This window comes from Equus asinus, chromosome X (assembly GCF_041296235.1).
Source record: "Equus asinus isolate D_3611 breed Donkey chromosome X, EquAss-T2T_v2, whole genome shotgun sequence".
NCBI lineage: Eukaryota > Metazoa > Chordata > Mammalia > Perissodactyla > Equidae > Equus > Equus asinus.
In genome coordinates, this window is record NC_091820.1 from 42,038,258 (window position 1) to 42,053,247 (window position 14,990).

General features: G+C 34.7%; 1 protein-coding gene across 23 annotated transcripts in view; it reads right to left on the reverse strand.

Annotated features, from left to right (window-relative positions):
* KDM6A (lysine demethylase 6A) overlaps window positions 1-14,990 on the reverse strand; it is a 213,771-nt gene that overhangs the window by 116,690 nt on the left and 82,091 nt on the right. For all 23 annotated transcript variants that reach the window (XM_070501720.1, XM_070501717.1, XM_070501719.1 and 20 more), the window contains exon 4: window positions 9,183-9,232. In XM_070501720.1, coding sequence (XP_070357821.1) covers window positions 9,183-9,232 — 50 coding nt within the window. The remainder of the gene's footprint in view (window positions 1-9,182; window positions 9,233-14,990) is intronic.

Consider the following 14,990-nt stretch of genomic DNA (forward strand, 5'->3'; position numbering starts at 1 on the left):
ACTACATTAACAAAACGAGAAACAAAAACCACACGATCATCTCAATAGATGCAGAGAAAGCATTCGACAAGATCCAACATCCATTTATGATAAAAACTCTCAATAAAATAGGTATAGGAGGAAAGTACCTCAACATAATAAAGGCCATATATGACAAACCCACAGCCAACATCACACTCAACGGACAAAAACTGAAACCCATCCCTCTCAGAACAGGAACAAGACAAGGGTGCCCACTTTCACCACTCTTATTCAACATAGTACTGGAGGTTTTGGCCAGAGCAATTTGGCAGGAAAAAGAAATAAAAGGAATCCAAACAGGCAACGAAGAAGTAAAACTCTCGCTGTTTGCAGACGACATGATCTTATATACAGAAAACCCCAAAGAATCCATAGAAAAACTATTAGAAACAATCAACAACTACAGCAAAGTTGCAGGGTATAAAATCAACATACATAAATCAGTAGCATTTCTATATGCTAACAATGAACTAACAGAAAAAGATCTCAAGAAGTCAATCCCATTCACGATTGCAACAAAAAGAATAAAATACCTTGGGATAAATTTAACCAAAGAAGTGAAAGATGTATACAACGAAAACTACAAGACCTTCTTGAAAGAAACTGACGACGACATAAAGAGATGGAAAGACATTCCGTGCACATGGACTGGAAGAATAAACATAGTTAAAATGTCTATACTACCTAAAGCAATCTACAGATTCAATGCTATCCCAATCAGAATTCCAATGACATTCTTTACAGAAATTGAACAAAGAATCCTAAAATTCATATGGGGCAACAAAAGACCCAGAATTGCTAAAGCAATCCTGAGAAAGAAGAACATCGCTGGAGGCATCACAATCCCTGACTTCAAAACATACTACAAAGCTACAGTAATCAAAACAGCATGGTACAGGTACAAAAACAGGTGCACAGATCAATAGAACAGAATTGAAAGCCCAGAAATAAAACCACACATCTATGGACAGCTAATCTTTGACAAATGAGCTGAGGGCCTACAATGGAGGAAAGTCTCTTCAACAAATGGTGCTGGGAAAACTGAACAGACACATGTAAAATAATAAAAATTGACCAGTCTTTTTCACTATTCACTAAAATAAACTCAAAATGGATCAAAGACCTAAAGATTAGGCCTGAAACAATAAGTCTTCTAGAAGAGAATATCGGCAGTACACTCTTTGACATCAGCTTCAAAAGAATCTTTTCAGACATCATAACCCCTCACATGAGGGAAACAATGGAAAGAATAAACAAATGGGACTTGATCAGACTAAAGAGCTTCTTCAAGGCAAGGGAAAACAGGATTGAAACAAAAAAACAGCCCACTAATTGGGAAAAAATATTCACAAGTTATTTATCTGACAAAGGGTTAATCTCCATAATATACAAAGAACTCACACAACTCAACAATAAAAAAATCAAACCACCCAATTACAAAATGGGCAGGGGACATGAACAGACATTTCTCCAAAGAAGATATACGGATGGCCAATAGACACATGAAAAGATGCTCATCATCACTAATCATCAGGGAAATGCAAATGAAAACTACACTAAGATATCACCTTACACCTGTTAAAATGGCAAAAATATCCAAAACCAAGAGTGACAAAGGTTGGAGAGGCTGTGGAGAAAAGGGAACCCTCATACACTGTTGGTGGGAATGCAAACTGGTGCAGCCACTATGGAAAACAGTATGGAGATTTCTCAAAATTTAAGAATAGAAATACCTTGTGACCCAGCCATCCCACTACTGAGTATATATCCTAAAAACCTGAAATCAGCAATTCCAAAAGTTCCATGCACCCCTATGTTCATCGCAGCATTACTCACAATAGCCAAGTCATGGAAACAACCTAAGTGCCCAGGAACTGATGATTGGATAAAGAAGATTTGGTGTATATTTTACAATGGAATACCACTCAGCCATAAAAAAGGACAAAGTCGTCCCATTCACAACAACATGGATAGACCTTGAGGGTATTATGTTGAGTGAAATAAGCCAGACAGAGAAAGACAAACTCTGTATGACTCCACTCATAGGTGGTAGTTAACATATGGACAAAGAGAACTGATCGGTGGTTGCCAGGGGAAAGGGGAGTGGGGGGAGGGCACTACGGGTAAAGTGATGTACCTACAACAAGACTAATAATGATGTACAACTGTAATTTCACAAGGATGTTAACTTTCATAACCTTAATAAAAAAACAAAAAAAATTTAAAAATTTTAAAAAAAGTGAAAGTAAAGAAAATATTTTCAGATCAAAGAAATTCATCTCCACCAGACCTTTTACTGTAAGAAATGATAACGTTCTTTGGCCTAAAAGAAAATGACTGTACATGGAAATGATTCACAGAAAGTAATGAAAACCATCAGAAGTGGTAACCATATGGATAAAGACAAAGAATTACTATTACAATGTAATATATGGGCCTGTTCAAAGCAAAATAACATCATCTTTTGGAGTTAATAATATACATCTAATATATCTAACAACTATCACATAAAGGACATGGGTGGGTAAGATGTGGACCTATATAACTACAAACTTTCTACATTTTATGTGAATTGGTACAATATTAACTGAGACTTGACTGTGAAAAATTAAAGGTGTTTAGCATAATCCCTAGAACCACCACTGAACAAATAATGAAAAGAAGAATAGCTGAAAAGGCCAGTAGGAAAACTAAAGTGAAACTGTAAAACAGATTCAAATATCAAAAAAGGGGTGGCGGGAGCAGGTAAGGAGGAACATAAGACCAACAAGCTAATGGGAGAAACATAAAAGGAAAAATCAAATGAAAGACGTAAACCCAACCATATCGATGATTACATTAATTGTCAACAGCTAAGTAATGCAAGTAAAAAGCAGGAATTTTCAGTGGATAAAAAAAGCAAGACCCCTTTATAAGCTATCTACAAAAGAAGAATTATACATATAAAGATACCAACATGTTGAAAAGAAAAGGATATATACCACATAAACAACAAGCCAAAGAAGGAAGGAATGGCTATATTAATATCAAACACATGTCAAGACACAAAGAATCACCAGAGGTAAAAAATACTATTTCATAATGATAAAACGGTTCATTCATCAAGTAAAAATAATCATAAATCTGTATGTCACTAATAAGAGAGTTTCATAATATATTAAAGAATAAAAGGGCAAAATTAAAAGAAAGACAACTCCACAATCATAGGAAGAGATAACTCTCAGCAAATGACAAAGATAAAAAAAATCATCAAAGACAGAGAAGATTTGAAAAACACTATCAATCACCTTTACCTGGTATTTATGGCACAATACAACTAGCAAATGTAAATCATATTCTTGTTTTCAAGTGTTGAACCAATAAGTGTCAATATATTTCAAAAGAAGAAAATCATACAGAATATACTGTATAAATAAAACAGATTTAGAAATCATTAACTACAAAATATCTAAAATAACCCCAATATTTTGAAATTATACTATATATGTCTAAATAACCTATGGGTCAGAAAGCACAGAGAAAGAAGAAAACATTTTCAAATGAATGACAATGACAATGCAAAATCTAAAAATTTGCAGGATACAGCTAAAGCAATACTAAGAAAAATATATACCTTTAAATACTTGTATTAGGGGAAAAAGACAAAAAAATCAATATCCAAGCTTCCACCTTAGGACATAAGAGAAAATTAAACACAAAGTTAGCAGAAGCAAATAATAAAGACAACTAGGAATCAATGAAATATAAAACAGAAAAACAGAGCCAGCTCTGATGGCCTAGCAGTTAAAGTTCAGCATGCTTCGCTTCACCAGCCTAGGTTCACTTCTCAGGCACAGAACCACATCACTTGTCTGTGGTAGCCATGCTGTGACAGTGGCTCACATAGAAGAACCAGAAGACCTTACAACTATGTATTGGGGCATGGGGTGTGGGAGGGAATTGGTAACAGATGTTAGCTTAGGGCAAATCTTCCTCTGCAAAAAAAAAAAGAAAAAGAAAAAACAGGAAAACAATACTTAAGAAAAAATATCTATGGAACAAAAGTCTGATTCTTTGCAAAGATCAATAAAATTGATAAATCTCTAGCCAGGCTGATCAAGAAAAAAAAGATCAAATTACCAATATCAGGAATGAAAGCGAGTACATTTCACTATATATTCTCCAGTTATTAAAAGAAAAATAGAGTTATGACAGAAAAAATAGTAAATCTGACAATTTCCTTGAAAGACAAACCAAAAGTGACCCAAAAAGTCACAGAAAACCTGAATACACCGTATATATTAAAGGAGCTGAATTTGTAGTTGAAAAGCTCTCTAGACCCAGATGACTTTACTGGTTAATTCTATTCAACATTTAAGAACGAAATAATACCAACCCTATGCACATATTCAGAAAACAGCAGAAGAGGGAACAATTCCCAATTCATTTTATGAGGCCAGAATTACCCTGATGCAAAAATCAGACAAAGTCATAAGAAGAAAATTACAGAGTAACATCACTTACGAGCAAAGATGCAAAAATCCTTAACAAAATATTACTACATTGAAGCTAGCAACATATCAAAAGGAAAATATATCTAACAGGGGTTATCGAAAGAGCATCTGAAAAAAATCAAGCCATGTAATTAACCATATAACACGTTTAAAAGACAAAATCCATAGGATCTCAATAAATAAATAATTTGCAAACTCCATACCTATTCATTATATGGGGGGGCAGGGAGGGCCTAGAAGTAAAACTAGTAGCAGAAAGGAACTTCTTCAATCTAAATCTACAAAAACCCTACAGCTAATATCATATTCAATGGTGAAAATAATGTTTTCCCCAAAGATCAGGAACAACATGAGACCTTACTTTCTATGCAACACTGTAGTGGAGGTCCTCGCCAACTCAACAAGGCAAGAAAAAGATGAAAGAGTACCCATTAGATTAGAAAAGAAAAGATTAGATTAGAAAAGATAAAGGAAAATTGTCTTTATATGCAGACAGAAACAAAATCCTAAGAAAACTAGAGCAAAGCTACTAGAACTAATAATTAATTTACCAAGATAGCAGGATGCTAGGTAAATGTACAATAACCTGTTGTACTCCTATATAATAGCAACAAACAATTAGAAATAAAATTTTACAATGACTCCAATCATAATAGCATCAAAAAAGAAAATAATAGAAATAAACAACAGAAACTGCCTGCTCAAACTAGAAAACATTGCTGAGGGAAATTAAAGAAGACCTAAATAAATGGTGAGATATACCATGTTTATGGACAAGCAGATGCATTATTAGAGATGGCAGAAATTCTCCCCAAATTGGTCTATGCATATAATGCAGTCCCAATCAAAATCTTAGCAGGAGAAATTGACAAACTGCTTCTAAACTCTATATGGAAACACAAAGGACCTAAAAAAACCCAAACAATTTTGAAAAAGAACAGAGAGAACTTAACATTGCTTGATTTTAAGACTACATTAACAAAACAGTGTGATACTGGCTTAAAAATAGACATATAAATCACTGGAACATAATAGAAGATCTAGAAATGGATACAAAATTAATAGTGGTCAATTGATTTTTGTCAAAGAGGAAATGGTAATTCAATTTTGAAAGGACAATCTTTCCAACAGATGATGTTGGAACAACTAGGTATCTATTGGGATGGGGGGGTGGCGTGCAGACACTGTTGCTCATCTCACATCACAAACAACTTAAAATCTATCAAAAACCAAAATATAAGAAATGTGACTATAGAACTTCTAGGGGAAAAAGCTGAAGAAGTCTTTATGATCTTGGGGTAGGCAAAGATTTCTTAACAGAACACAAAAATCACAAGCTATACAAGAAAAAAATGATTAAATTGTACTTCATCAAAATTATGAACATTTGCTCTTCAAAAGGTACAATTAAGAAAACAAAAATGAAAGCCACAGACTGTAAGAAAACATTTCCAAAACATGTATCTGACAAAGGGCTTTTATCCAGAATATGTAAGGACCCCATACAACTCAATAAAGAAGTTAAAAATGAGCAAAAAATGTTAACAGATAATTAACAAGAGAAGGTATATAAAAGGCCAAGAGCACATACAAGATGCTCAGTATCACTATCATCAGGAAAATGCAGATAAAACCAAAACGAAAACACCACTACTTACCTAATAGAATGGCTAAAGTTAAAAAGATTGACAATACCAAGTGCTAGCCAAGATATAGAACAATTGGGAATCTCACACATTATTATAATTATACCTCAAAAAAACTGGAGGAAAAAAATCCATAGATATTTTTGTGGAGCTAAACACGTTAATTAGATAGCTTATTTGGAAAAATAAGCAACAAAGGACAGCCAGGGAAACCCTAAAAACATGAACAATGGAGAAAAGGGTGTCCTAGCACTATCATATATTAAAACATATTATAAAACCACTAAAAGTAAAATAGTATGGTATTAGTTCATGAACAGACTCATGAAATAGACCAGAAAATCTATGGACAAAATTGCGTATGCAGATTTAGCATACAATTAAGGCAACATCTCAAATGAGTGGATGAAAAGACGAATTTCTTAGTATTTTGTGTTGGGATTATTAGCCATAAGGAAAAAGATAAATATAGATGTTCCTCAGACTATAAATCAAGGATAAATCCCAAATGGATCAGAGATTTAAATTAAAAAATAAAACCATTCAACTACTAACAGAAAATGTGGGTGAATTTCTCTAACACCTGGGAGTGAGGAAAAAACTGTCCTATGATTCAAAGTGCAGATGCAATATGGGAAAAGACTGATAAATTTGACTACATAGAAATACAAAACTTCTGCATGGACAAAACAAACACGGCAAAGTAAAATAACAAATGGCAAACTGCAACTTACTATCACAGATAGAGGATAAAATATCTCATACATAACATACGTCTATATAAAAGAGAAAGAAAACAATGGCCCAATAGAAAAATGAGCAAGACACATGAATACTTCAAAGAAAAAGAAATACAAATATTCTTTAAACTCTTAAAAAAACTCAACCTCACTAGCAATTTAAAAAAGGCAAAGTAAAACAACAATACGACACCATTTCTCACCTATCAGATTAGCAAAAAGCCTGTTGATCTACACTTTCTTAGTTAAGACCAAGCGGAAACAAGCACTCCCAAAGGAGCAGTATTTAACACTTATCCTTCAACCCAGCAATCCCACTTATAAAGGAATCTATATCAAAGAGAATCTATACCAAAGAATCACTAACAAAAGTATGAAAAAAACCTGTTACTATTTACTGCAGTACTATCTGTAAAGGCAAACACTGAAGCAACTGATTGAATCAGCTATGGAGTAAATCATCATGACCTTGGGTTAGGAAAAGATTTTTAGGTACAACATCAAAAGTACAGCAATGAAAGAAAAAGTTGAGAAAGTGGATGTCATCAAAATTAAAATTTTTGCACTTCAAAATATACTATCAAGAAAGCGAAAATATAAGTCACAGACTTTGAGAAAATATTTGCAAATTATATACGTAATAAGGGATTATATCCAGAATATATAAAGAACTCTTCAAACACACTAATTTTTAAAAAAACAAATTTTAAAATGGGTAAAGGATTTGCATAGGCATTTCACCCAAGAATATATACAAATAGATAATATGTTCACTAAAGATGCTCAATATCATCAGTAATTAGGAAAACGCAAGTAAAAACCCTAAGATGATGCTACTTCACATCCACTAGGATGGCTACACTCAAAAACTGGACAATTACAAGTGTTGAAAAGGACATGGAGAAATTATAACTCTCATATACTGCTGGTGAGAATATAATATGTTACAGCCACTCTAGAAAACAATTTTGACAGTTTCTCAAAATGTAAAACATGGATTCATTCTACAACCTGGCAATCCCACTCCTAGTTATCTATCCAAGAGAGCTGAAAATGTATGCCCACACAAAAATTTGTACACGAATGTTCGTAGCAACATTATTCACAATAGCCAAAAAGTGGAAACAACTAAAATGGCCATCAACTGATGAATGGATAAATAAAATGTAGTATATCCATACAATGGAATATTAGATAATAAAAAGGAATAAAGTACATCTACAAATGGATCAACCTTGAAAACGTATACTAAGTGAAAAGAAGTCAGTTACAAAAGACCACATATTATATGATTCCATTTATATAAAATATGCAGAAAATACAAATACATAAAGGCAGAAAGTAGATTAGTACTTGCCAAGGGATGGTCATGAGGTTTCATTATGGGGAGACAGACATGTCCTAAAATAGGACTGTGGTTATCATTGGACAACTCTGGAAATTTACTAAAAGTCACTGAATTGCATAGTTAAAACACAGGAATTTTATGGTATGCAAATTACACTTCAATAAGCTTTAAAAAAAAAAGATAAACCACAGACTAGAGAAGATATTTTGAATATATTTTTAAAAATTACCAAAATATATTGTTAAAACTTCTACAAATCAAAAAGAAAGATAAACTAGGTGCTAGAAAAATAAAATCCACCTAAAAAATCTCAAAGGGCAATTCAGATAAAGAAACCGCACTGGTCAATAAACTTACAGTTAAAAGCAAACACGATGCAAAGATTAACCTGCCCAGGTAACTTTACACACTACATAAGGTAAGAAAATAGCTGATTCATTGCTATGCACAGTTCTTCATTTAGGTAGGTCTTTTAAAAACTGATTAGGTTGAGCCGTCCTTAGAGCTCCAATTATAGACACACTGTACCAAGAAAGATTTCCACTATAACTTTCCCATTATGCCTTCCCCTTTCAGCCTGATACACCCATCTTCAGCCTTCTTTTATTCCCAGGTGCCAACTTCAGACGAGAAAACCAAAGAATCATTTTGTTGTTTTATTTTGCTTGCTTTTAAATTCTCACACTTAGGATCATATTTGGCCAATAAATTGTGTCGGAGTCATTTAATTCTTTCAATAAAATACAAGGTGGTTCATACAAGATAGCACAAAGAACACTCATTTTTCCTCTTCTAATCCCTTTTCCCTAGAAGTAATACTTTTAAGTAATTAACAAAACAAACAAAAAAGCAAGAGCACAATTCATTTTCAGTATAACCGGCAGTAATGTGCCAAAAAAGCAAATAGGAAATAGGCATGCAAACGTGCACTAACCTTCCAGTAGTCAGATTGTAAACTGTAGTACCTCTGGTATGCAGATAATGCTAAAATAGGAAAAACAAGTATAAGTCACAATTATGTCCCATTTCAAAATCAATAATACAAGTTTTAAGAAATATTATAACGAACTTCCCACCATACGTACCTCCCAGCAGACAGAGGTATTTAAGACCAAGCAATTTAGAAATCTGGGGCCTCCCTATTCATAGTCAGACATGGTAACAAATGTCAAATATGTAGGTGTTCAAGGATGTAAAACCATGGTCACATCTCAGACCTGCACTTGAACAGAATCTAGGCTACCGAATCAATCTGACCTTCCTCAGAGACCAAATCTGATAAAAGTATTAAGATGATTTCCAAGGCTACTCCAGAATGTAACAGGTTATTTGTTCTCACAAGGGATCTCAGTTCCAAGAATGACTAAGAGCTCAGCCACCTCAAAGAGCAAAGGAACTATTTCTTTTGTGATGCTTCCTTTCACACAATCAACAAAAAAATCCAGCCCACAATTACCCTACTCCACTCAACTCCAAAACAGGGCATTCCATATGCTTAAACCCATCTCAAGGTATAAAAGGCTCTGGAAAAAATTAAAATAGTTCCTATCAACATAAAAACTCAGTGAGAAGGAGGAGGAGGTAAAAAAGTCATATATGCACATTAGAATTGGTACAGAGAGCTCTTTTAAAAACACTAATGAGTGGCCCGGCCCCGTGGCCGAGTGGTTAAGTTTGCACGCTCCACTTCGACGGCTCAGGGTTTCCCTGGTTCAAATCCTGGGTGCGGACATGGTACCACTCATCAAGCCATGCTGAGGTGGCATCCAACATGCCACAACTAGGACCCACAAGTAAAAATACACAACTATGTACTGGGGGGCTCTGGGAGAAAAAGGAAAAATAAAATCTTAAAAAAAAAAAAACACTAATGAGCAATAAATAAGTCATGGGGATGTAATATATAGCATGGTTGACAATAGTTAATACTGTATTGCATATCTGAAAGTTGCTAAAAGAGTAAATATTTTTTTTCTTTTTTTTGAGGAAGATTAGCCCTGAGCTAACTACTGCCAGTCCTCCTCTTTTTGCTGAAGAAGCCTGGCCCTGAGCTAACATCCGTGCCCATCTTTCTCTACTTTATATGTGGGACGCCTACCACAGCATGGCATGCCAAGCGGTACCATGTCCACACCCGGGATCCGAACCAGCAAACCCCGGGCCGCCCAGAAGCAGAACGTGTGAACTTAACCGCTGCACCACCGGGCCGGCCCCAAAAGAGTAAATCTTAAAAGTTCTCATCACAAGAAAAAATTTCTAACTATGTATGGTGACACAGGATGTTAACTAGACTTACTAGCTATCATTTCACAATATACACAAATATGAAATCATTACATTGTACATCTAAAATTAATGTTATAGTCAATTATATCTCAATTAATAAAAAGAATCACAGATTTTCAAATTAGATTTTCAACAAGAGTAATAAAATTTTATACTGATAAAAATGGGGGAAAACAGAAATTAACACTTTCTAACACTCCATGTGTAATGTTTTCACATTGCTTAACAGCCAAAATACATATGAATACCATAAAGAGAACTTTCTGAATATGTTCAAATTAGAGAAGCAATACCCAAAAATATCATCACATATCTGAACAAGTAACTTATTTGAATAATGTTCAGCTTTTCTGCATAAAGACGATGTCAACCAACCTATCATCGGAAGGATATTTAGACTAATTTTTCCAGTTTTGGTGACGAGTTAATTTCAAGCTATCCTCCGTTTTCTAGTTCTTCACATATGAGTGTAACTAGCTCATAAGAGTCATTGATTAATGGATGTGAACAAGAAAACATATATCACCAACTGCTACTTCAAGGAGAACTATTCTTAGGATGAAGCCCATAGAAGACAACAGAGGAAGCAGATGGAAAGTACCTGGATACTTCTAGACTTCAAACTATGCCTAGCGTACAACTCACCTATGAACTTCCAATTACGTGCGGCAATAAATCTCCCTATTGTTTAAGCTAGAATCAGGTCTTTGATATCTGTGCCTACAAACATCCTAACCAATAGAGGTCAGGGTCCCTGACAATTTTGTGCAGTTATCATATCAAACCTGGACTGCTCTTTTAATGATGTTAAAGAATTTCAACAAATTTGAAAGATATGTTTCCAACAGCCTGAATAATAATATATATTACCTGACTTCATAAAATTTCCGTTTTAGAATTGGACAGGCCCTTAAAGAAATAGTATGATGTCCTCCATAGTAAGTGAAACTGAGGTACAAGAAGCCTGTGTTATTATCAGTTGGGAGAAACAGGGCATCCACATTACAATAAGGTGAACTGAGAAATAAGAATGAACCTTCAAAGTCACAAAAGTAAATGCTCCAAATTGCAATCACAGATTTATAAATGACATGATATTTCTTCCATGACCATTTGTTACCTTTCCACTGATTTATACATTTCTGAACAATTGTACATTATCCCATTAGGCCTAGCATCCTATTTTAAGAAAGATGTTAACATTTTGTTTCCTAACCCAAATAAATCATTAAACCTCTAAAGACTATACACAAGTATTGATCACCAAAGTCTCCCTAGTGAAATCTTTTTAAGCAAAGCACGGTCCTTATTTCTAATCTTTAACTCAGTTTCCATGAAAAAAATTCCACTGTAACTAGATTTTTCTGAAGTCATTAAGAGAGAATGAGGGAAATCACTTGTTTAGACACTGAAACAATGCTTAAAACTTGCTTCAAAATGATTGGGCTCTTCCTTCCCTAAATCACCTAATGTTCATTCTGTGATTATTGAGTTCTTTACTGGCTTGAGAAGTCCATGCTGATCCACCAGGAAATCTTTTTAACATGACTTCAGGCAAGGTTAGTGTTTTCTCTTGCCACTTAACTAAGAACACTGTGCCCAAACATATTAGTATCAACTCTTTATCAACCAATTTCCAAAACTCAGAACTTTTTAATCCTTGGAACCAGCTTTATTTATGGGACTTGGAATTATTTCTTCATAATTTTTAGTTTTATTTTGTTTCTAAATAAGCCCATTTAGTCTTTTCAGTTTAAAAAAAAGAAAAACATAATGAATTTCAAAGATTATAGAAAACTGGCGAAGTACTGACAAAGGAGCTGGGTCCGAAAAGAATAAATGCCAAAGAAAACAATACGAAGCAAGTTAAATTTATTATAACAACTTAAGTGTTCTGTAATCCTTCTCACACATTCTCTTTTATTTTGCCCTTTACCTCATAAAAACAGGAGGAAGAAAGGAATCAAACAAGGAAATTATCAAGGATAAAACAATCACCTATATATTAAGATTGGCACCTGAGCTAAAATCTGTTGCCAATCTTTTGTTTTTTTCTTCTTCTTCCCAAAGCCCCCCAGTACATAGGTGTATACTTTTGGTTGTAAGTCTCTCCAGTTGTGCTATATGGGATGCTGCCTCAGCACGGCTTGATGAGAAGCGCCATGTCTGCACCCAGGATCCAAACCAGTGAAACCCCAGGCCACCAAAGCGGAGCACGTGAACTCAACCACTTGGCCACGGGGCCGGCCCCAACAATCACCTATACATAGTTGGGAAAGGGTGCTACACACAGTCATCTGCCCTTTAACTTCATAATCATTGTGTACTATTTTTCACATATGAAAACGATGAAATTAAATAATAATAATGGTGACACTCAGTAGTGATAATGGAACTACCCAAGAGTGGCAAGAATTCAAGAAAAAAGGCAGTTTTATCATTCTACTAGTACAATAAATATAAATTAGCAAAACTTATTCATGGCTTAATTTAGCACTATCTGTCAAAAGTTTTAACATCCTTTCACTTAATAAAGCCTACCACATCAAGGTATTCCATCTAAGAATATAAACACTGATGTGTACAAAGATTTAGCTACAAGGATAGATAATATAGCGATTATGTTAATAGCAAAAAAAAGAAAAGAAACGGTCTACACATCCAATAGGAAATTGTTTACTTATCTGATAGAATACTATGCAGGAAATGGAACTATTACAAAGTGCGTTTTTCAGATGGAGAGATTAACACGATACATTGGGTTAAAGAAAAACTACAGACCACCAACCCGTAGACAAGTGGTTAAATTCACGTGCTCCCCTTCAGCGGCCCAGGTTTCGCCGGTTCAAATCCTGGGCGCAGACCAGCACCACTCATCAAGCCATGCTGAGGAGGCATCCCAAACAGAGAAATTAGAAGAACCTACAACTAGGATACATAACTATGTACTGAGGGGCTCTGGGGAGAAAAGAAAAGAGGAAGATTGGCAACAGATGGTAGCTCAGGGCCAATCTTCAAAAAAAAGAAAAGAAAAAAACATGCTTTTAAAAAAGAAAACTGTAGAGTATAACTCAATTTTTAAATACTGAAAATTTATTGTAATAGAAGTCTCTAAAGATTTATATCAAGAATGTTAAAAAAAAAAAAAAAGATTTGCCTCCAGATGATAGAATACCAATGAGTCATTAATACATTCACATATTTCTTAAGTATTAAGTGACTAGCACCAAGCTAGAAGCAGTAAAATACAGATGTAAACAAACACATGGCTCCTGTTCTCAGGCTGTTTACCTTTTATGGTTATATGTATTCTAGAGGTTTCCTTTAAACAATGAATATATTATTTGTGTAAACGTAAAAATAAGTGTATTTCTTATATTAAAATTAGGGGATGGTCAACATTATCAAAAGGCAGCCACCAGGAAGGCAAACAATATAGTAGGAAAAGCAGCAGCTTTAGATAAACTTGGGTTCTAATCCTAACCTCGCCACTTCCTAAGAGACTGTGACATCAAGCCATTTAATCCAAGTTATTTCCTTACAAGTCACAAGCAGCCTAACAAGCTTTTCAGTAAAAGGAGTAAGGTGTAAAGGAAGAATAAAAAGAGAAGTCCAAATTCATATTATAATTCATTTGGAATTAAATAAAGAGAAACCTAGAGAAATAGAGTGAGAGAGTAAAAAAGGTCAAATAAAGATTTAGTAGGTGACAGAGACTTGAGCATCCTTGGACATATTATGGCTCTGAGTTAAGATTGTCAAAACAAGAGAAAGTGGACATGCCTGATGACAAGTCCATACAGACAGCACAGGGACAAAAAGAAACAACAATGTAGGTTAAGGGTGATAGCCTTGCCAGAAAATGGGAGTCTTCTTCAGAGTTAGATGCAACAGAAATGCAAGGAAGGAAAAGATTTAAAATTCAATCTATACTCCTATATTAGAATATGTGTTAACTGCAGGGACAACTCAGCATTTTTCTTTTCATCCCCAGCCCAATGTGTAACACTACAGGCAGCAAGTTAGCCGCTAGTGGGTGAGTCTATGGGTATGGAACGGAAGGGAAGGGAAGGGAAGAAGGACAAATAAATCTGTCAGTTCACTGACTGTCATCATTAGGCCAGAATACGTTGTGGTTGCCTACAGTTATTAGGTCAATAGATTTCTTCGATATTTTCCCCCCAAGGCTAGACTGAAAAGCTCTATTTATACCCTGGGATAAATGACATCTCAGAGAGCATACATTAATGTTTCAGTGTATACAAATGACTGATGTACCTAGCTCTCTAGCACCTTTCTGCCTTCTCAAATCTATGATTGCCTAAAACACATCTTCCCTTATATGTAGCATTAATACATACTAACATTTGAAAAACCCCTTGGACAGCATTCACCGCAACAGATCTTTGTTCTCATGTTGCCCTCTCTCCACAGGTTTGAAGATTTAAGATTACAG